Genomic DNA, 23212 nt, shown 5'->3' on the forward strand with positions numbered 1-23212 from the left:
GGAGCGCGAAGCCAATCAGCAGCGCTCCAATCATTATAATGAGCAGGCAGCACGAATTTTGCATGTTGCCTGGACCACTTTGAACCAGTGCAGGCAAACAGCGCTGGACGTGACACCACCGGTCTTCGGGCCTAATCCAGTTTCTAGGCTGATGTAAGTTTTATTAAATCACAAAGGAAACTGATGTTGTGGACATAGACAAATATTTTATGTAAAGACAAGGTGCAACACTATGACGATAGATGGTGCTAAATCATTGGAATGTTGAATAATTTGGTTGAAATAAAAGCATAAAATGGGGTGTTAATATGGATAGCAGGAATGACTAAAGAGGGTAAATGCACAAAGAAATATTTTATTTGTAATCAGACAAAGGTTTCTAATAAGGCAGCAGCGTACAGATTTTACCGTTTAAAAACATTCTGTAAAAGACAAGCCTTAACCAGCATCATAATATTTTTAAATCTTATTTAAGTTCAGATAAACATTTTTAAAAATTACCAAGTGATCTACTTCTGTGTGTATGTGTGTGCGATATATATATATATGTAAGTATGTATAAAACTCATCCTATACAGAAAACCAAGTGGCATTTATTCTTTCACATTTTAGCCAAAGGTTTACTTAAAATTAAATAAGTCAATGTCAATCTTGAAGTAGACATAGGCATAGTAGTCTTGTTGGCTAACATTCAGTCCAGGGATATCCATGTTGGCCTGTAGTAGAAATGAAATGCCATGGGTTAATGTCAGTATTACGGTTATTATTAAAGTTATCAGTATTAAGTTAATATCAGTATTAAGGGTTTAAAAAAATATCTCTGGTAAAGGGAAGAATGGAACCACACTTTTGCTCAAGCCAGTGTTTCTGACAGTAGATGTCAATTTGACTTACAAAGCACTCTCTTACCATCTCTTGGTAGGAACACAGTACTACAGGAAATGTTTTAAATTTCAATAACAAAACCAATTCTGTTTAGTTACCCTGATATTTACAGTACATAACTAAGAGTTTGTCATTAAAAACAATAGTTGAATACATTGAAGATGAAAAATTAACCTATTTACCATGTGTATATAATAAAATATCAATAACCTGTTATATAGTTTTTAAATTATGTTCTCTGTATATAAAATGTATTTTTGGATATCTGCCAAATAAACATTACACTACACTTACCACACTAGACCAACTGAAATGGCTTGCCGAATGTGAATTCCTTTTTTTTTTAATTCCGCAGAACCCTGTCTCATTGCCTGCTGAATCGATTGACGTTGCAGGCCAGAGTTTCCTCTGCTGCATGTAAATGCCATCAGAGGCGCAGGGTTCAGCTTCCTGGCCAATTTCCCTCATTACTGCCACTGCCTGCATCAACTGCAGGGACCACCAGGGGAAAGATGGCAGTAGCCATCTTCAGTAAGTCCCTGAAGTCAACCAATACTCTAGCAATGGCCCCCAGCACCAAACGTTCAGGCCTCCACCTCAGCCAAGGCCTGAATGAAAGACGTTAGGGGGAGAAATTCATTATAGCCCCATTTGGGGCGCTAAAACTTCGGAAGCGGATAAATTATCGCCAGGAGCTAATGATGAGAGGCTCCTGTGAAATTCAGTTGTAGTGCTCCAAGAGGGGTGTGGGGCGCTAAATCAAGCGCTACCACTTCCCTTAGAGCGCTAAAGGGAGCGAGAGGAACGGGATCGGCAGAGCGCTGATCAATGTTCCGCACAGTGCTGCCAGTAGAGGGCGTGGGTTTGGGAGGTGCTGTCGAAGAAGCTTGAAGATTTCCTGCTCATTCATTCATCCTCTATTATTCAAATGGTGCTTCACACAAAAATAAATTATAATTGCCATGTATCAGTAATTAGTTTTAATCAGTTAAGTAGCTAATTTAAGTTTTGTGTCATTTTCCAACTTGTTTTCTTTTCCTGTCCTAGTTCTCAGCATAGATTCTCCATTAAATGTGTATCAGCTGGCACATGCTTTTCCCCCTGAGGTGTCTAAAGTTCTCTTTCAGTTCGTCAGTGCTAGTTACAGGACATTGATCATTACCTCAGCTCTGGATGACACAATGCTGAACAGAGGGTGTCACTGTTGCCTTACACCTTGGGCAGGATCTTCATTCAGGAGTCGGGTGGGAGGCGGGACTACAACTTTCGGGGTTGTAGTCCCGCCTCCATCGAGATGCGGCCAATCCACGCGATTTTAACTTGATTGACCTTGTTGAGCCCACCCAGCGGGCTCAGCAGGCCAATTAAGGGCCACCCGGCAACAGGAGACGTCACAGACTGAAATTTCATCTGTCAAGAGGTTTTGACAGATGAAATATCAGCATTTCACAGCTGTTTGAAGGTGTCAAACACTGACAGTCTTACTTCTAACATGAGTCCTTCTCCACAGACTCAGTTAGAAATCTCTCCTGCACAGAAAGCTGCAGGCTGTCACTTTTGACAGTTCGCAGCCATTCTGCTTTCGGTGCCGGTGAGATGAGGGACTCCCGAGACCTAAAGGAAGGAAGGCTGAAAAGGTAAGAAAATGTATGTAAAACTTATTTAATCACTTTAGACACACCAAACACACTTACCTTTGCACTCATGCACACATCACTCACCTGAACACCGACATCTCGACCCCTCCAAGTCCTTCAACCCGACGGCCCGCCTCCTCTAACTTGGCGTGGTTTGGAGCCGTCGGGAATCCCACACTTCACAAAAATAGGGATTAGGCTAAAAACTGCCTGTTAACTACCTGTTAACAGGCAGTTAATTGGCATTAATCCCTTCCCGCCTTGGGTAGGCGGGTCCCAGTGCGGGGCGGGTACCCGCCTCCTTTGAAACTGGCATGGAGGCGGGATGGGGTCGGGACCCCTGATTTTGGGATTTTAACCCCCCGCATGCCTCCAATCCCGACTCCACGGTCCAATGAAAATCCTGCCCCTTGTCTCTCCAGCTCAGTAAGAAAGTCAGTAGAGACCAACACTGATAGCTGTGCACCTGCCTACTCGAGCAGAGAGCTAGACAAGAAAATATTGCTTCATATTTTAAAAGGCCCAAGTTGGGAAACGAGAAAGAAAGCGGAAAGAAGACCCTTTCTCTGTTGATATCGTCTTGGCTATGATACCAAGGTTAACCTTCCCGCCCCCCACTGTTTAAGCTCACCAATAAAGAACCAACGGATGAAGTGAGGTATCAGAGGATTGTCACTGCACGTGGAACTGTATCCCACTAAGAATCAGTGCTGTCAGGAAAGGAGGGTGGAATGTTTGTAGCATGTAAGTAGTAGGGAACGTGTGGGGGGGGGGCGGGGAGAGTTTTAACCCCAAAAATTGGGTGGGTTGGGGGTCGGGTGGGTGATTAAAGTGTTAAAAACTGAATCCTAACCCGAACCCGCCTCCAAACTGCCCACTTGCGGTTTTAACGGAGTCGTGACGGGGGCGGGGAACCAACCCGCTCCCAGGAGGTGGGTCACCAGTCCTCCGTCTGAGATCCTCTGGCCCCAATCCTGCCCCCCACCCCCCCCATGCTCCTCTGGCCCCGATTCTCTTCTGACCACCCCCAACCCGATCCCTCCCCCCCTCATCCCTGCAGGCCTACCCCCTGCCCCCGCCATCCCCCGCAGCCAGCCAGCCTCTCCATCTGCCTGGCTGCGTGTGGGAAACAGAGCTTTGAAATGCCAATCAGGCCTTGCCGTTAAGTTTGGCAGGGTCTGCGGGAAATCCGTTCTCCTGGGTTTCCCGACCACTTTCTAGCAACCCCACCCGCCACCAACCCCACTCCCCCCCCACTCCCGACCCGCCTCTAGATTAAAATTCTGGCCGTAATCTCTGAAAGGTTTTTGCTAGACTGATATGGAATAAATCTGCACCACTTAATGCTGGGCAAATGACTTTTTTTTAAAAACAATGCAAATGCCATTTGATATTAGGGTTTGTACTTGGGTGTTTGGTGATAGTCAAATGTCATTACCATGCTTAACGAAGGTGAAATTATACTACATAAAAATCACTATTGATATTATGTATTTTAAAAAGTTGCATAGGAAATTAAGCCTCCACCTTAAAATTGTCGGAATAGAGCGTTGCTGAGACAGAAACCATTTTCTTCCAAACAGAGGAAGATACAGGACTATGGGAGAGAATGGGGTTCGTTTTGGATTGCTCTAGCACAGATGATGGATTGAGTGGCTTCCTTCTGTGCTGTAAACTTAAATTACTCCATAGATGCAATAATTTGTCATGCAGAAAACTAATTTTCAGTCGGCAATCTCTGATAACGCTCACTGTTGCATGCTGCACAGTATCATAAGTATTTGAGGCATTACTGTAATTAATTAAGGCATTTCATAAATTTTAAAATATTTTTTTTAATTATTTGTTCTTGGGATGTAGGCAGCACTAGCAAGGCCACATATATTGCCCTAGTTACCCTGAGAAGGTGGTGGGTCTTCCCTTGAGCCACTGCAGTCCTTGTGGTGATGGTGCTCTCACAATGGTATTAGGTATCAGCAATGAAGGAATGCTGATATATGTCCAACATATACTCAAATAATGTTAAACCATCCTGCAAATCTTGCTGTTCCATTTGCTTAGCTAAACAGCTAGATTTTATGAGGCTCATTTTTGTGCCAAAACATCGGGGGGGGGAAAAATTCGGTCGCGCCCCCTAGCGCCCCGAAAAAGTTAGCGCTCCCACGCCAGAAATTCACTGGAAGCACTCCACCTCCCTCTTGGGGCGCTACCATTGAATATCGCGTCGCTACGTGCCGCAGCGCCATGCGCTAACGGGAGCCACAAAACAACCGAAGTTTGCCCCCCCCCAGGTCTTCCCTTCATTTTGAAAGAGTTAACAGAGCTAAAACAAGGGAATCGAGAAACCGAGCATACATCCAACCATACAAAGAGTTGTTATGTACACGTCCCATAGGGAAGTATGGTGTAATGTGGTCAAATGGTCAAACTGTCAGTTGCTAATTGAATAAAGTGCACAAACCATTAGCTACCAATTTGAGGAATATGGTAAAGATAACATATGGGGTCACAGGACTATGTAACAGTCAAAATGTGCACACGGGTCGCAAGAATTTGCACCCGAAATCAACTGTATGATGTAAGCCACGACTTAGAACAAAAAACTGTATATAAGGCAGGGGATCTTAGCAATCGGAGAGCATTCGTCCCAGCATGAGTGTCTCCCCTGTCGACTTGTAAATAAAGTTGATTTACTGAACGAACCTCCGGACTCCGAGTGATTGATTGGGAATAAGGTGGACGTCGACCCTTTATATCAGAGGGTCCGTCTTGGAGAGAAGAAGCTCTCCCGGTTTACCCTTACAACTTACACAATTGCACATTTCTGCTGGTGTGAAGCAAGTGCAGGGGGTTCCCATAGGCTCAGTCAGAGGGCACTTCATTAGCCTTGGGCAGTGGGTGCAAGCGCCACGTCGGGTATATCTCTGGTATCTGCCTGCCCAATGCCCATTGAAATGCACTCGATTGTCCACCTTTAAGAGGGGGGGGTTGCCAAGGGGGCCAACCTGACTGTTTTTTTTAAAAAGAAGTGAGAGATTTGCAGGCGTCCAGGCCTCTTGCCATGATCTCATTGAATGGCGGAGCAGGCTCGAAGGGCCGAATGGCCTACTCCTGCTCCTATTTTTCTATGTTTCTATGTAAAGGATAGGTATAACTGGGTCTAATGCGAGTTGTGGCGGGAGATCAGAGGAACCCATGTGGAATTTTATGGCCCAGTCAACCTACATGCAGTTGTAGGTTGTTGCTACTGGGTGTCTCTGCAGAGCTGTCTATATATTCAAAAAAGGTGGTAGAGAGAAAATGGGAAATTACAGACCAGTAAGCCTGACATCAGTAGTGGGGAAAATGCTAGAGTCCATATTAAAAGATGTAATAGCTGAGCACTTGGAAAACAGTGACAGGATCGGACAAAGTCAACATGGATTTACAAAAGGTAAATCGTGCTTGACTAATCTACTGGAATTTTTTGAGGATGTAACTGGTAAAATAGATAAGGGAGAACCAGTGGATGTGGTGTATTTGGACTTTCAGAAGGCTTTCGATAAGGTCCCGCATAAGAGATTAGCGTGTAAAGTTAAGGCACATGGAATTGGGGCAAGGTATTGACTTGGATAGAGAACTGGTTGGCAGACAGAAAGCAAAGAGTTGGAATAAACGGGTCTTTTTCCGAGTGGCAGGCAGTGACTAGTGGGGTACCGCAGGGATCGGTCCTTGGACCCCAGCTATTCACAATATATATTAATGATCTAGACAAGGGAACTAGATGTAATATCTCCAAATTTGCAGATGACACAAGGCTGGGTGGGCGTGTGTGCTGTGAGGAGGATGCCGAGAAACTCCAGGATGATTTGGACAGGTTGGGAGATTGAGCAAAAGCATGGCAGATGCAATATAACGTGGATAAATATGAGGTTATCCACTTTGGTGGCAAAAACAGGAAGGCAGATTATTATCTGAATGGCAATAGATTGGGAGAAGGAGAAGTGCAACGAGACCTGGGTGTCCTTGTGCACCAGTCACTGCAGGCAAGCATGCAGGTGCAACAGGCGGTTAAGAAGGCAAATGGTATGTTGGCCTTCGTAGCGAGAGGGTTTGAGTACAGGAACAAGGATGTCTTACTGCAGTTGTACAGGGCCTTGGTGAGACCACATCTTGAGTATTGTGTGCAGTTTTGGTCGCCTTATCTGAGGAAGGATGTTCTTGCCATGGAAGGAGTTCAGCGAAGATTCACCAAGCTGATACCTGGGATGGCAGGAATGACATATGAGGAGAGATTGGGACGATTGGGCTTGTACTCACTGGAGTTTAGAAGAATGAGAGGGGATCTCATTGAAACTTATAAAATTCTGACAGGACTGGACAGACTAGATGCAGGAAGGATGTTCCCGATAGTCGGGGAGTCCAGAACCAGGGGTCACAGACTAAGGATAAGGGGTAGGCCATTTAGGACTGAAATGAGGAGGAATTTCTTCACCCAGAGAGTGGTGAACCTGTGGAATTCTCTACCACAGAAGGCAGTAGAAGCCAATTCATTAAATATATTCAAGAAGGAGTTGGATATATTTCTTAAGGCTAAAGGGATCCAGGGGTATGGGGAGAAGGCAGGGACCGGGTACTGAAATTGGATGATCAACCATGATCGCATTGAATGGCGGAGCAGGCTCGAGGGGCCGAATGGCCTACTCCTGCTCCTATCTTCTATGTTTCTATGTTTCTATAGAGCTCTCCTATTTGCAGACAGGATCTCTCCATATTGGATTTTTTCAGTGCCTAAAAAGACACCAGGGCCTAGAAATTGAGTTTTGGCTTAGCCAGGGCTTTAGCGCCGGAAGTTAGTGCCGGCGCTAAGTCCCCCTGCGCGCGCCAAAAATTCAGCAGGGCCGCGCCCAAACGGCTGCCGGCGCTACTGAAGGGTCTTTGCGGCGGTAAATCGGCGCTAACTGCCGTTTCGCGCCGCAATTCCGGCGCTGCGGCACCCGATGCGGTGCGGCAGGCTCGGGAAGTGCAGGCCTCCTCCTTCCCTTAAGGAGGAGCTGCCTGCACCCGATCGCGGCCCGCGAAAATCTTTTAAAAAATGAGCCCGGCACCTCGCACAAGTGCCGGGCTTGCTTCTGTTCCGGGGGGGGGGGGGGGGGGGGGGGAAGTCCGGGGAGGGAGCTGCGGCCAGGCGGCCGGCCGCCGCGGGGCCTTTAATGCGCCGGCGCAAAGACTCGTTAGACTCTGTTGCCAGAGTCTTAGTTGCGGCTGTCACGGGCGAGGCGGCCGCAACTGAATTTCGGCGCTGGGGCCCGTCGGCATGGCAACCGGGACGCTGCGCACACCGATGACGTCATTGGTGCCGGCGCAGCGCTACCGGTCTACCGCGGCGTAAGGGCCCCAGGCAATTTCGGCGCCGGCGCCAAATGCAGCGCTAGGCCCTCTAGCGCCGCAAAATCGGCGCGAAGGGCACTCAATTTCTAGGCCCAGGTAAGTTAAAAAGTCATTTTAAAAAATCATTCACTTTTTAAAATGTGCTTATTTTTAGATTTATTGAATTATTAATACCTTTACTTTGTCATCCTCCAGGTGTAATGTACCCACTCTGACCGCTTGCCTCCTCCCCTATTTGAACACTATGGGTGAAATTGGTCTTTGGTGATAGCACAAAATGGGCAATAGTGAATTGGCAGTCCGTTTTACACCCTGCCCAATTTTCTTTACCATGGTAAAGAATTATGCCATTGTTAGTTGACAAATTTCAGCTCTCCTAACATGATCAATACTGCCAACTCCAGATGAGGCATTACCTCCAAAACTCTGCAATACTTTGCAGACTTCACCATTTGCCGACACCCCCAGAACTCTCTGCTCCCCAATAATTTCCCACAGACATATCACAACCCTAAGCAGCGTGATCACTTCCATGACCAAATATAGGGCAGAAAATGTGGCAAAAGCCTGGGAACAAGATCTAGGCCATCTGTCAATGGAGAAGAAATAATGCAGAATGGAGAAAGTTCCTCAACACCACCATCTGCAGTGATATGCATGACGGCCAAATCAAGATCATAGATCACACATACTGCATCCCACACAAGCACATGAATTTTATTTCTCCATACGAGATGACTGCTGGAAGGGCTGTGTCCGTAAAGGTACCCTCCTACACATATTTTGATCAGGCTCTCACATTCAGCCATTCCAGAACAGCAATCTGGGAGACCACGAAGATCATGCCTGGTCTTGTAAATGCAGAGGGCCCAGCTGGGTGCTTGCTGAGTCTACCTCCTGGAGGACATGGGCCCCACAAGGAGTAGGCTAGCACAATTTTCATTATTAGTTTTAAAAAGTGCATCCCTTCCCTGTGGTAAAATCCAGCCCACCCTACAGACATCTGAAGCACATGTGGGACATACTGTAAACAGAACGAGTGATGTTCAGCCTCTGCCTGAAACTGTGCGAAATACCATCAATCTGGGGCCCATATTTGGAAACTTATTCAGAACAGTACCCCATCCACTGGCCATGAAGGACAATTACTCCCGCTGACATGACCACTCCCAGAACTAACTAATCTCCAGGAACGAAAACCAAACAAACATAACCATTTGATCTGCATTACTCCCAGCAATCATGTCAAGAAAATGAGATAGGCCAATACACTCCCCCACACGCACTAAAGAATTACTATAAAAATATGAGACATGAGCTGCGGAATTGAGGTTCCTCCCACAACTGGAGAAGGGAGAGGAAGGTGGATATATAAGGCTTATAAAGGGAATAATAGTAGACTTTCAGTGTCTAGAGAATGTAGTGAAGTGATTAAAAATGTTAGCAGGATGCTAGGATATGTAGCCAGAACATCAGAGTGCAAGTCTACAGAACATGTCTACAGGCTAAGTAAGTGGGCAAGAACATGGCAAATGGGATATAATGTGGAGAAATGTGAAGTTATCCACTTTGGTAGGAAAAATAGAAAAGCAGAGTATTTTTTAAATGGTGAGAGATTGGGAAATGTTGGTGTTCAGAGGGACCTGGGTGCCCTTGTACACGAATCACTGAAAGTTAACATGCAGGTACAGCAAGCAATCAGGAAAGCAAATGGTATGTTGGCCTTTATTACAAAAGGATTTGAGTATAAGAGTAAAGACGTCTTACTGCAATTATATATGAGACCACACCTGGAGTACAATGTACAGTTTTGGTCTCCTTACCTAAGGAAGGATATACTTGCCATAGAGGGAGTGCAACGAAGGTTCACCAGACTGGTTCCTGGGATGGGGGGATTGTCGTATGAGGAGAGATTGAGTAGACTAGGCCTATATTCTCCAGAGTTTAGAAGAATGAGAGGTGATCTCATTGAAACATACAAAATTCTTACAGGGCTTGACAGGGTAGATGCAGGGAGGATGTTTCCCCTGGCTGGGAGACTAGAACCAGGGGTCACAGTCTCAGAATAAGGGGTCGGCCATTTAGGACTGAGATGAGGAGAAATTTCTTCACCCAAAGGGTGATGAATCTTTGGAGGCTCAATCATTGAGTATATTCAAGACAGAGATTGATAGATTTTTGAATATATCAAGGGTTATGGGGATAGTGCAGGAAAGTGGAGATGAGGTCGAAGATCAGCCATGATCTTATTGAATGGTGGAGCAGGCTCAAAGGGCCAAATGGCCGACTCCTGCTCCTATTTCTTATGTTCATATGTAACATTATGGTAAAGCCTTACAAGCACTGCTCAGAGCACACTTGGGAGTACTGTACTATATTCAGTTTTTGTCACAATACTCTTATCGCCAGTTCTGTCACCTTAGAGCCAACTTAGCTCAAAAGAGGCTGGGGGTTAAATTGGATAACCCCCGAAAACAGGTGTGGGGTGCGCGATTAACCCCTGCCGTTCATTGCGAGGCAGGCAGCATGTTAACAGTCGTGCTGCCTGCTGTTTTAAATGGTTGCTGCATGCAGCCAACGCTACCCGCACTGTTCATTAGCTGCATGCAATAGTAGTGAATTTATAAAATTGGATTGGAATGTGCTTTTTCTGGTGGTTTTTATTTTTGTGCTCAGGGAGAGGACGATGTGCTGGAGGAAAGGTAAGGAGTGTGGGACGGTTGGTGAATGGGGAGGTGTGGTTGAGGTTACTCGTATCGCTCATGAATAATTTGATTACGTAGAGCCCGGGAAGAAAGGGGTTCTCTACGTTGTAGCCTCCCTTCCTCTTCCTGTTCCTCCACTTCCTGTTGCACCTTTTCCTCTTCCTCCTCCACTTCCTCCTTGATGTGCCTCAATAATTCCGAGACTCGAAGTTAGCAGAACAAAACAAGGCTTTTATTAACTTAGAACGTAACACGTAAGAGAGAGAGATGTCTTCCTTCTGGAGACTGAGGCCAGACTGAGTTAGCTTACAAACGGGGCCAGGTATGGGCGGAGCCCTACACACAGCACATTCCAGCATACAATACAGCACATTCCAGTACACAATACAATGAGGTCTGGGGGAAGGGAAATGACACTGAAACCGATCTCAGTCACAGGCAGTGATGAATGGAAATATTTCATCACATTCACCCCTTCTATAGATTTAGTCTGTTCGGGGGTTTGATAGTCCTCTGCGACCGACGTGGCTGTTGCGGTGCCGCGGGTGTCGGCTGGGTGTCCCCGGTAGCCTCCTGGGTCTCTGCCGGGGGTGCCGCCAGGGTTGTTGAAGGGGTAGTTGGTGGGGGTGCCGTTGGTCGGTGTTCTTCCGGGGGTGATGAAAGAGTAGTGGGTGGGTAAGAGTTGCTGTGATCGTCGTTGCCGCTATTGCCGTGGTTGTTGTCAATGCCGGCTGGGGCGACGTCTTTTATGGACACGGTGTCCTCCCTTCCGTCGGCGTGCCGGACATATGCGTATTGGGGGTTGGCGTGGAGTAGGTGTACTGGCTCCACGAGAGGGTCCGTCTTGTGGCCCCTCACATGCCTTCGCACGAGTACCGGACCTGGGGTGGAGAGCCATGACGGCATGGATACGCCTGAGGTGGATTTCCGGGGAAAGACAAACATTCGTTCATGAGGCGTGGTATTAGTGGCCGTACACAATAGCGACCGTATCGAATGGAGCACATCCGAGAGGACTTCCTGCCAGCGGGAGATAGGGAGGCCCTTGGTCCTTAGAGCTAGAGTGACTGCTTTCCATATTGTCCCGTTCTCTCGCTCCACTTGGCCGTTACCCCGGGGGTTGTAGCTGGTGGTACGGCTTGTGGCGATCCCCCTGGACAGCATGTACTGGCGTAGCTCTTCACTCATGAAGGACGCCCCCCTATCCGTATGGATGTAGCTCGGCATACCGAACAGGCAGAACAGGCTGTTGAGGCATTTAATGACCGTGGCGCTGGTCATGTCTGGGCAGGGGAAGGCGAATGGGAACCGGGAGTATTCGTCCACAATGTTCAGGAAGTAAGCATTGCGGTCGACGGACGGGAGGGGGCCCTTGAAATCTAAGCTGAGCCGCTCAAAGGGCCATGTAGCTTTGATTAAGTGGGCTCTATCTGGGCGGTAGAACCGAGGCTTGCACTCAGCGCAAGTGCGGCAGTTCCTGGTCAGGGACCGAACTTCCTAAATCGAGTAGGGTAAGTTACGGGACTTTATGAAGTGGAACAGCCGCGTGACCCCTGGGTGGCAGAGGTCGTTGTGGAGGGTCTGTAGCCGATCCCCGGTGGCGCTGGCACACATCCCTCGTGAGAGGGCGTCAGGGGATTCGTTAAGGGCCCCTGGCCGGTAAATGATGTCGTACTCGAAGGTGGAGAGCTCGATCCGCCACCTAAGAATCTTATCATTTTTAATCTTCCCCCTCTGTTTATTATTGAACATAAACGCTACCGACCGCTGGTCGGTAAGTAGGGTGAAGCGTTTGCCGGCTAGGTAGTGGCGCCAGTGGCGCACTGCCTCCACGATGGCTTGGGCCTCCTTTTCCACGGAGGAGTGTCTGATCTCGGGCCCTTGGAGGGTCCTCGAGAAGAAAGCTATGGGCCGCCCCGCCTGGTTGAGGGTGGCCGCCAAGGCAAAGTCAGACGCATCACTTTCCACTTGAAATGGAGTGCTCTCGTCCACTGCCTGTAGCGTGGCCCGCTCAATATCCTGCTTAATGCTTTTGAAGGCGGCGTGGGCCTCAGCAGAGAGCGGGAAAGAGGATGCTTTCAAGAGGGGGCGGGCTTTGTCGGAGTAGTTGGGGACCCATTGGGAATAATAAGAAAATAACCCCAGGCACCTTTTCAGGGCTTTGGGAGTGTTGGGCAGGGGCAGCTCCCGTAGGGGGCGCAATCGGTCGGGGTCTGGTCCGATTTCCCCATTCTCCACCACGCTGCCTAGTATGCAGAGGCGCGTGGTGTTGTAAACGCACTTGTCCTCGTTGTAGGTGAGGTTGAGTTTTTGTGCGGTTTTCAGGAACCTCTCGAGGTTCGAGTCGTGATCCTGCTGGTTGTGACCGCAGATGGTGACGTTGTCGAGGTAGGGGAAGGTTGCCTGCAAGTGGTGGTCATCGACCATGCGGTCCATCTCCCTCTGGAAGACCGAGACCCCATTCGTCACCCCAAAGGGGACTCTGAGGAATTGGTAGAGGCGTCCGTTCGCCTCGAAGGCGGTGTACGGGCGGTCCTCTGCTCTGATAGGGAGCTGGTGGTACGCTGACTTGAGGTCGGTGGTGGAGAACACCCGGTATTGGGCGATTTGGTTCACCATTTCTGATATGCGGGGTAGCGGGTAGGCGTCTAGTAGGGTGTACCTGTTGATCGTTTGACTATAGTCGATCACCATCCGTTTCTTCTCGCTACCCCTTACCACCACCACTTGGGTGCGCCACGGGCTATTGCTGCGTTCAATAATGCGCTCTTTCAGGAGCCTGTCTACCTCGGTCGCGATAAACCGCCTGTCCTCCCAGCTGTACCTCCTGCTTTTGGTCGCTATTGGCCGGCAGTTAGGGGTAAGGTTCGCGAATAGCAAAGGCGGCTTTACCTTCAGGGTAGCCAGACCGCACACTGTGAGGGGCGGCTGGGACCCACCGTACTTGAGCGTGATGCTTTGGTGGTTGCACTGGAAATCCAGGCCCAAGATCACGCTCGCACATAGGTTCTTCATGATTAATACTTTAAAATTATCATATACAGTTCCGTTAACGCACAATTGTACCGTGCAGTAACCCAGAATGGTCGATGTCTGGGTTTTGTCAGCCATAGAGATGGTACCCTGAGTAGGGACCACCTTTAGGGAGAGTTGTTGTGCCAGTTCTGGGTGGATAAAGCTCTCCGTGCTTCCACTGTCAATTAAGCATTTAACCCGGCACCCGTTTACCTCGATGTCCACCATTGATCTGGATAGCGGGTGCGGCCTGGTCTGGTCCACTGTGACCGATGCCACTGTAGGGCCCTGATCGATACAAGATGGCGTCCACGCTGTCTGCTCACAAGATGGCGGACCCCACGAGGTCGGGCAAGATGGCGTCCAAGATGGCCGCTCCCACGGCGCACACGCGGCGGTGGCGGGTTTTCCGGCGGTTGGTTTTCCGGCGGGGTTCCCTCTGCACACCTTCCCAAAGTGCCCCTTCTTACCACACTTAAAGCAGGTGGTGCCTTTCGCCGGGCACAGGTTTCTGGTGTGCTTTGGCTGCCCGCAGAAGTAGCAGTTGGGTCCCTGACGCGTCGCGGCTGTCGTAGGGCTTCTGGGGGGAGAGCAGGGCCCAGCCAGTGTCGGGCTGTCGGGCGGGGAAGATGCCTTCCAAGATGGCGGCGCCCTCGGTGCACACGTGGCGGCGTGGACGGCGCGGGCTGAAGAGTAGGCGTCCGAGTTTCTCTGGGCCACATCCAGGGATCGCGCGGTGTCCGCAGCCTGTTTCAGGTCCAACCCCGTTTTTCCAGCAGTCTTTGCCGGATGTAAGTGGAGCTGAGGCCTGTGATGAAGGCATCGCGAACAAGCTCGTCAGTGTACACTGCGGCTTTTACATCTCGGCACTTGCAGTCTTTGCCAAGCATTTTCAGGGTGCTTAGGAACTCCTCCACCGATTCCCCAGGTCGCTGTGCGCGGGTGGCGAGCAGGTGCCTAGCATACACCTCATTCGTAGGCTGCTGGTAATGCGCCTTTAAGATGTCGCAGGCGGCCAGGTACGTCTCGGCGTCTTGGATGAGGGGGTAAACCCGGTGGCTTACCCAATTCCGCAGAATTCCGAGTCTCATCCTCGCAGCGTCCGTAGCGTCTTTGACGGCTGCGGAATTGTCCAGGAAGAATTCCATACACTCAAACCAGTGTCCGAAGCGTGCTGATGCGTCCGGAGCATGTTGATCCAAATCCAAACGTTCGGGTTTCAGGAGTTGATCCATAGTGTTGAAAAATAAGTTAATAAAATTGATGTGCCTCAATAATTCCGAGTCTCAAAGTTAGCAGAACAAAACAAGGCTTTTATTAACTTAGAACGTAACACGTAAGAGAGAGAGATATCTTCCTTCTGGAGACTGAGGCCAGACTGAGTTAGCTTACAAACGGGGCCAGGTATGGGCAGAGCCCTACACACAGCACATTCCAGCACATTCCAGTATACAATACAGCACATTCCAGTACACAATACAATGAGGTCTGGGGGAAGGGAAATGACACTGAAACCGATCTCAGTCACAGGCAGTGATGAATGGAAATATTTCATCACACTCCTCCTCCTCTTCCTCGTGCTCCTGCTCCTCAGCTTTGCGCCTGATTGGTGGTGGCAAGGGCTGTTCCCCCTCATAATGTCCGGGCTGTGCAGCACGCAGTATACTACCACAAAATTTGCTATCTGCTCAGCTGAGCACTGCAGGGCTCCTCCAGAGCGGCCCAGGCAGCGGAAGCGTTGCTTGAGGATGTCGATGGTGTGCTCTATAACCTTCCTTGTGGTAGCCTGGCTCTCATTGTAGGCCTGCTGTGGGTTCTGGACCAGAGTCACGAGCAATGTCATGAGTGGATAACCCTTGTCGCCCAGTCGCCAGCCTCTGATTTGCCATGGTGGTTCAAATACAAGTGGAACAGAGGACTGCCACGGAATGAAGGAATCATGGCTGCTGCCGAGATAACTGGCATTCAGCTGTACGGTGCGCTGCCTGTGGTCGCACAACAGCTGCACAATGAGGGAGTGAAATCCTTTTTGGTTCATGAAAATGGCCGAGTTCACACGAGGCGCATGCAAGGCAATGTGCGAGCAGTCAATGGCACTCTGCATCGTGGGGGAACCTGCAATCCGTGCAAAACCTCATGCTTGTCTCTGGCAAGAGGGAATGAGATGAAAGTGTTTTTCTGTGTATAGAGAGCGTCAGCAATCTCCTTTACACATCAATGCACTGCAAACTTCGAGATGTTGCTCATCAATGTTCCCTTTAATTTTTGCTTGGGTGTGTGGCCCCTTTAAGGGGCTGCGCGGCCCGTTCAGATTCCCGCGCATGTGCAGCTTTTCCTATCGTGAATCCGGCAAGCAGCCTGCGCGGGACCTCCAGAGCGCTGCGTGGCCGCTCAGTCGCGCAGCTTAACGGGAGCATTGTTGCTTATATCTCCAGCAGCAGGCTGGAAGGGACCAGATGCATAAACGTTAAGAGCCACAGACACCTTAACAGCCACAGGCAATGCAATGCGGTCCTTGCCCTGCTTTGAGGTTGCAGTTGTGGCCGCAGCAGTTGGCAGATTTCAGTCATAACCTCTTTAGTGAAGCGAAGACATCTCAAGCATTGGTCCTTACTGAAGTTGAGGTAAGAGAATTGCTCCCTGAAGACCCTCAGTGGACATGGCTTCCTGTTGAGTGCTCTTCTCCCCTCCCCCTCCTCCTCCCTCTGCGAGCAACTTGTCCTGCTCTGCGTGGCCTCTCTTCATTCTCCCAGTCACGTTCAATTCCCAGAGGAAGCCCCATCAGGCCACCCGTGTCTGGAAGCAACTTGCCGCTAATGCCTCCCGCGAAATTCAGTGGAAGACTAGCGGCGGCGCTAACCGTTAGCAAGCGGGGCGCTGCCACGGCGATGACACCATCACCAGCTGCGCGGCGCTAACCGTTAGCTCTTCGAGAGCCGGGCTCGTTTGCCGGCACTCCCGGTCCCTGGTGGCCCAGCTGGGCGCTGGGACGGGCTGCGCCAGGCCCCACCTCTTTAATAAGGGGAGGAAGGCCTGCAGTACCGCACCACGATATTGGTTCGCAGCGCCCCAAGAGGGACGCGGGGTGCTTCCAGTAGCACCCCTCCTCCCTCTCGGGCGCTAGCCAATTTTTACCCCCTACCTGTATGTAATTCTCAGTAGCGTAGCCTGGAGACTCTTAACCACGGTCAACAATTTTCACACGCCACTCAGCTGACCAGAAAAAAAAGGTATAGAATACACTAGATATTCCTGTAAATTGTACAAGACATTTAGTGCCCCTAACAGCAGTATGAGAGCTGTAGGGGTTGATTTTCTTCTGCTTTGCATCCAGGGGATGTTAAGTTCCCAGGCCCAAAGAAGGAGATAGATATATTATATGAGTGAATGTAGAGTTTTGAGAATTCAATTTAAAAGCTGTTAAATGGTTAAATGGCGATAGGTGATGTAAACCCTTCAAAGTAAATGTATGATGTCAGGTCTGCACTGTTTTTTGCACTGCCCTGGGATTTGCAGAATTTCCCCCAAGGAGGGGCTTGCCAAGAAGTTGGTGCAAACATTGAAATTGGAGTTAAATGTGGCAAGAATGATGTCATGGAACCTCCTGCTTCATTTCCCACCCCAAAGCCGGGATGAGTCCCCATTAGGAAAGGGGCCGAAAAGAAGTCTTGGGCCTTACGCCTGCACCACCCCACCGCCCCCCCCCCCCCTCAGATTAGAGGAGCTGAGAAGCGCTGGGCAAGGAGCAATGGTCCCTGTAATTTATTTTTTCTGGTGCGCGGGCCCTTTAACTGGCTGCGCGGCCCACTCCATTTCCATTGTAAAGCCGGTGACCTCCAGACTGCTGGGCTTAGCAGGGACTTTGGCAGGGAGGTGAGAAAAATTGGAGTACAGAATGAGTACAGCGTACTGGCAAGGGCTTGACTTCACAACCTTTTCAATCACGCAAGCAAAGGCATGACAGCTTATAGCACCCACTATGAGCACATTATTGCGCACACTTACGTCAATGGTGCTCGCTGCAGCAACTTCATCGAGGTGTTTAAAAAGTGCATTGAGCACATCTCGCAGTCGCTTCATGGTTCTCTTGTTTGGCTGCAGAAGCATGGCCTGGAAGTTAACAGGAAGCCCGTATCTGGAAAAGTTGCAATTGTGTACAGAATAAGACATTAATCAGTGATGCAAGCAGGTAGTATATAACAGTTGAGACGTTCAAAATGTGGTCATAAACCAATCCTGAGAAGATTAAAATCAAATAGGCCCCCTCACTGTGGTACTAGCTTTAAAACAATCGCGTGCATTTTTTTTAAAAAAAGGAAAAATACAAAATTGAGTCGGCTTAACATTTCCAACCAACTGTGTTCATTTTGTTCTTTTGTCCCCTCACCGCCACCCACCCCCCACCCTCCCACCATCCACCACCCACCCACCCCCCCACCAACCCCACAGAGGAGGCTGAGGGGAGACCTAATTGAGGTGCATAAAATTATGAGGGACCTAGATAGAGTGGATGGGAAGGCCCTATTTCCCTTAGCAGAAGGGTCAATAACCAGAGGGCACAGATTTAAAGTAATTGGTTGGAGGTTTAGAGGAGATTTGAGGGGAAATTTCTTCACCCAGAGGGTTGTGGGGGTCTGGAACTCACTGCCTGAAAGTGTGGTAGAGGCAGGAACCCTCATCACATTTAAAATGTACTTGGATATGCACTTGAAGTGCCGTAACCTACAAGGCTACAGAGCAAGAGCTGGAAAGTGGGATTAGGCCGGAGAGCTCTTTGTCGGCCGGCACGGACACGATGGGCCGAATGGCCTCCTTCCGTGCTGTAAATTTCTATGATTCTATGCTGAGTATTTCCAGCATTTTTTGTTTAGATTTCAGATTTCCAGCATCCGCAGTATTTTGCTTATGTTCAGCGTGGGTTGGGAGGCAGTCGGACATAGGATTCAGGGTATAACAGAAAATGCTAGAAATACACAGCATGTCCATCAATATCTGAAAAGAGAATAGACAGGTTAATGGTAACCCTTTGTCAGAGCCGATAAAGGAAAGTGGGACAGCTCCTTTATATAACTGACCAAAACAAAGAGAGCAAAGGACAGCAGGTAAAAGGCAAAAGGACAGTAATGCGAACAACTTCACAGAGAGGTAGCTGATAGATTTAATAGCCTACGAACAGAATTTTTTAAACTTAGAAGGAAACTTAGTCACAGAAATTCAGAAATGGGAGTGCCGTCCTTATTTACAGTACCAGTATCTTTTGGCTTAAATAATCATGGGAGAGGAATTTCCAAGAATTCATTCTAACTTTTCACTGGTTTGATGGTGCTCCAGCTCCCACTCCCACCATACAAAGATCAATCATAAGTTATGTACATCTGATCCCAGAAACATGCTATGAAGAAATCGTTTACACCCCACTGACCTACAGTATGCACAACATAAAAGCTGATACGAATGCAGATATATTATTTGGACAGCTATAGCCATCGGGACAGAAGATATAGATTGTGTTTGCCATTTAGGTGACGGCTGTACTTGGCTCAACAAATCCAGTTCCTCCACAAACAAAATAACTTGTCCTCATTATCCAATGCTATCCACCTTGCTCCAATGTTTTCACCCTACGTTCATCAACTTCCTTCAAATTACAGCCCTCGATGCGCACGACCTTTATTTCTCTCACTGCAATGACTGAGTTAAGGGTACGGCAATGTAATGGTTATAGCACAGGACCAGTAACCCAGTGGTTGTGACTACAAATCCTGTCGTGGTAAGTTATGAAATTGAATTCTGATCATTTGTGGGCTAGCACCAGACAAGATTACCATCAAAGCTGCCAGATTGTTGTAAAGATCCAACTGTTTCATTAATGCCCTTCAGGGAAAGGAATCTGCTACCCCTGTCAGTCCCACTGTGGTTGACTCTTAATGCTCTCTATAGTGACCTAACAAGCCACCCAGTTATAAATAATTGCTACATATCACAATCGTCAGAGCAACACTGGATAAACCTACCAGCAACAACCCAGGTATCTGATCAGGACAAGATTCCAGCAATCCCAGCCTAGCTTTCCTCACACACATCAGGAGACTGGTGTTTAAATTGGAAGAGCTGTCTCACAAACTAGTCAAGCAACACAGTAACACTCGCCAAATCATATCTATCAGTTCTGCAGCACAACAGACACACTAGAAGAGGGAGGAGAGGGCACCGTAGTATAGAGATGGGAGGGGTTGGCCCCGAGAGTCCTCAACATTGACTCCAGACCCCACAGAGTTTTATGGCTTCACATCAAACAAGGCCAAGAAAATCTCCTGCTGATTACCAACTACTACCACCCCCCCCCCCTCTCAATTGACAAATCAGCACTCCTCCATGTTGAACACCACTTGGGGAGGTACAGAATGTTCCCTGGTTGGGGCACTATAATGTCCACCATCAAGAGTGCCTCAGTAGTACCACCATTGGCCGAAACCTCAAAGGACGTAGCTGTGAAATTGGACCTGCATCAGAAAGTAAAGGAACCAACACGAACAGTTCACAGATTAATGTCCCTGCTATTTGACTTCATATCCAGCCTTCCACCACTGGTGCACAATGGCTATAGTACGTACTATCTACAGGAGCGTACTTCAATAGTACGTACTATCTCACTGAGCTTACTTCAACAGCGCCTACCAGCCTAGCAACCCCGACCAATAAGAAGGACAAGAGCAGCAATATCATAGGAACATTATCACCTCCAAGTCACACACCATCCTGACTCAGGCATATAGGGAGAGAAATTTGTTTTGGCATGTTTTTGGGTGCAGAATGGTCGGCACGCTGGGAGCAAGACCCAGAGGCTCGAAGCTTGACCAAAATTGTGCCTTGGGCCTCATCAGCATATTTCGGGCAGGCTGTGGATGCCAATCGGGCCAATTTGAGTCAGGTGCCTTGCCGGCAATTATAAAGAAATATAAAAAAGCATATTTTGAGCTACATGCCCTCCAATAGGCAATAAAGATGTTTATTTCAGTTCTTCAAAAGCATGTCTAACCAACATCTGCAAAAACATTGCCTCTTGCATGCCTCATCAACATATATAATGTCTTCCCTTTGATGCCTTTACCCTTAGTTCTTCATTATCCAATGGTATTCTTAGCCTCGCCATCTCCTCTGATCTCAATTCAACCTCTTGCACCCCCAAAAAACTGCCTCCAAAAAGTTTAGTTTCCTCTTTTGTGCCAAAATCTTTCAAAAACTCAGTTCAATAAAGCCGCAGTCTGATCAAGGCTTGAATACTTGAAGACTCTTGACACCCCCACTCCCTGCCCCCCAACACCCCCTCCCCGTCCCCCACCCGCCCCAACGCCCCCACTCCCTGCCCCCCAACACCGCACCCCCCCCCTCCCCACCCCCCACCAACCCACTTCTCTCCATGCTCCTGAACAGGACAAAAAGGAAAAACTTGTTGCCTGATTTGTGGTCTCGGTCTCTGTCTCGGTCTCGGTCTCGGTCTCGGTCTCGGTCTCGGTCTCGGTCTCGGTCTCGGTCTCGGTCTCGGTCTCGGTCTCGGTCTCGGTCACCTTACTTTTGTTCCTCTACTCCAACATTTTTCAGGCTTCTAAAACCAAAGCTTGGTATCATCTAATCACTATTTCCTGATTTGATTTGTCTTCCCGTTTACTTTTGTTCAGCCCAGATTTTGCTGTTGGTGTGCTATTTTGGAGTCTCTAAGGATTTTGGAAGAATTACTGCCTGTTCTTTAAGCCTCGATATCACTATCTTTAGTTGCATATTTAGGCCATGGGACTTTGTGCCCACAGAGCAGGTTATTCAATCTAGCAATGCCAATGATTGACATCCTTAGCAACAGCTAAATGGGCAAAACTGGCACTTAAACCCCAGCCCAGGGATTTTCTCCACAATTTTGCTGTAGAATAGAGGTAGGGAGCATGAAAATAGCATGTTTCGATGACCTAGCACAGGAGGTCCTGATTGATGAAGTGTGAGAAAGGAGTGCTGTCCTGATGGGACAGTAGAGAACCGTCCTCAAAAAGGATTCTATTGTACAGATTTCACTGTTCCTAGTATGCATGCCACAAAGTCTACCCTCATAACCTGAAAATCATTTTGTGCTCAACTATCCAGAGCATTAATACAGGAAACTCTCGATTTACCGGCACCTAAATAACCGGAAATCTCTGTTAACCGGCAAAATTCAGGAGTAGGTTCAGGTAAGTTTTACTTCATATTAGTGGTCGTTCCTGGATCTGTGGCTGTGTAATCGGGGTTCCTGCACTTGTTGCTAAGCAACAGGGATGCTTGGTCTGTGGTCGGGGTTCCTGCAGCTGTTGCTAAGCAACAGGGAAGCCTGGATTTGTTGCTGTGTATGGAGCTCTCGTACCTTTTACTATACCTCTCTGTAATCCGGACTTTTTGATAAACCGGCACCACGCCGGTCCCGTCGGTGCCGGATAAAAAAGAGTTTCCTGTAGAAACTGATCCTATGTTACTGGTTGTCTCCAGGTCTTCTTGAAACAGATTGATAGTCCAAGGAGGCAGCAACTGATACCTTGGCGGGCCCTTCATAGAGGTGCAGAGGGTAGATGTGGGGTTACCCCAGGAGGAGTCAAGCCTGGGCTGGGGGTCAGAGAGTAGGAAGGCAGAGGAATAGTCAAAGGTTCATAATTCTTTGTAATTTTTAAAAAGAGTACTGGTGGTGACAGACTTAAAAATTTAATTACATAGTATGTAACATACTTTATTTTTCTGACTTTGCAAATTTAGTATGGGCCTGAACAGTGGTCGATCTGTCCTTCGGTCTTGTCCTTCAGCTGTTCCGTCTTTGCTCAGTTTGGCAGACAGAAATACATCTGTCATTTGCTCAAATACCTTCCAGAATGAAATGAAATTTCATTTTCAACTTGTTGAAAGATTTGAGATCTTAAGCCAGAAAGGATTTTAGGACATTCTGCTTAAAGATTTAAGTCTGGAAATTACTGTTGTTGTACTTTTCAGGAGTTAACCGAGGTGACAAAAAAAAAGCTGGTAATTTTACTGTTTTCGATGCGTGGGCTAAAACGTTGTCCTTAATGTCCACACCATGCAGCCAGACAATAAGACAGAAAAGGGAGCAATTATCATTCTTAGCTCTGAACTGCATTTGGAAGCCGGTTAAACAATGGAAATATCACTTAGCTGGCCAGAGGGGGTTGTTAACTGGGTAAAATTGCTGAAGTTTTGCAAAAGGCAGATTTACCAGCCAGCTGCCGGAAAGGAAGAGGAGAGAGGCATTTATGGGACTGGTTGTACCCCCAGAAACAGCAGCAGGAATGAGAGGAAGTGACAGAAACAAGGCAGGGGCAATCAGCTATCCTAGTACCTGATGTGGCCCTCACATTGCTTAGCCCAAGGAGATCCACGACAAGCAAAATCCCAAGAGACTCTCGGTGAAAGCTTGCCACCAAGCCAGAGCATTTATTTCTTGCAAGTAATTTAGGTTTAAGAATCATTTACAAGGAGGTAATTCAGCAAGAGAGAGTAAAGTCCACCTTAGTTAATATAGGTCATAACATGGTGCTACTCAGGCCCCTGTGCACAGTGGACATAATCTGT

General features: G+C 48.2%; 1 protein-coding gene across 4 annotated transcripts in view; it reads right to left on the reverse strand.

Annotated features, from left to right (window-relative positions):
• Nucleotides 1-335: 335 nt before the first annotated feature.
• LOC147112237 (V-type proton ATPase subunit C 1-B-like) overlaps nt 336-23212 on the reverse strand; it is a 78690-nt gene continuing 55813 nt past the window's right edge. For all 4 annotated transcript variants that reach the window (XM_085996319.1, XM_085996321.1, XM_085996320.1 and 1 more), the window contains 2 exons: nt 17618-17747; nt 336-716 (listed from right to left, as the gene is read on the reverse strand). In XM_085996319.1, coding sequence (XP_085852445.1) covers nt 621-716; nt 17618-17747 — 226 coding nt within the window. In that variant the 3' untranslated portion in view covers nt 336-620. The remainder of the gene's footprint in view (nt 717-17617; nt 17748-23212) is intronic.

Source organism: Somniosus microcephalus, chromosome 9 (genome assembly GCF_052327205.1).
Source record: "Somniosus microcephalus isolate GS21.2 chromosome 9, FLI_Smic_1.0, whole genome shotgun sequence".
Taxonomy (NCBI): Eukaryota; Metazoa; Chordata; class Chondrichthyes; order Squaliformes; family Somniosidae; genus Somniosus; species Somniosus microcephalus.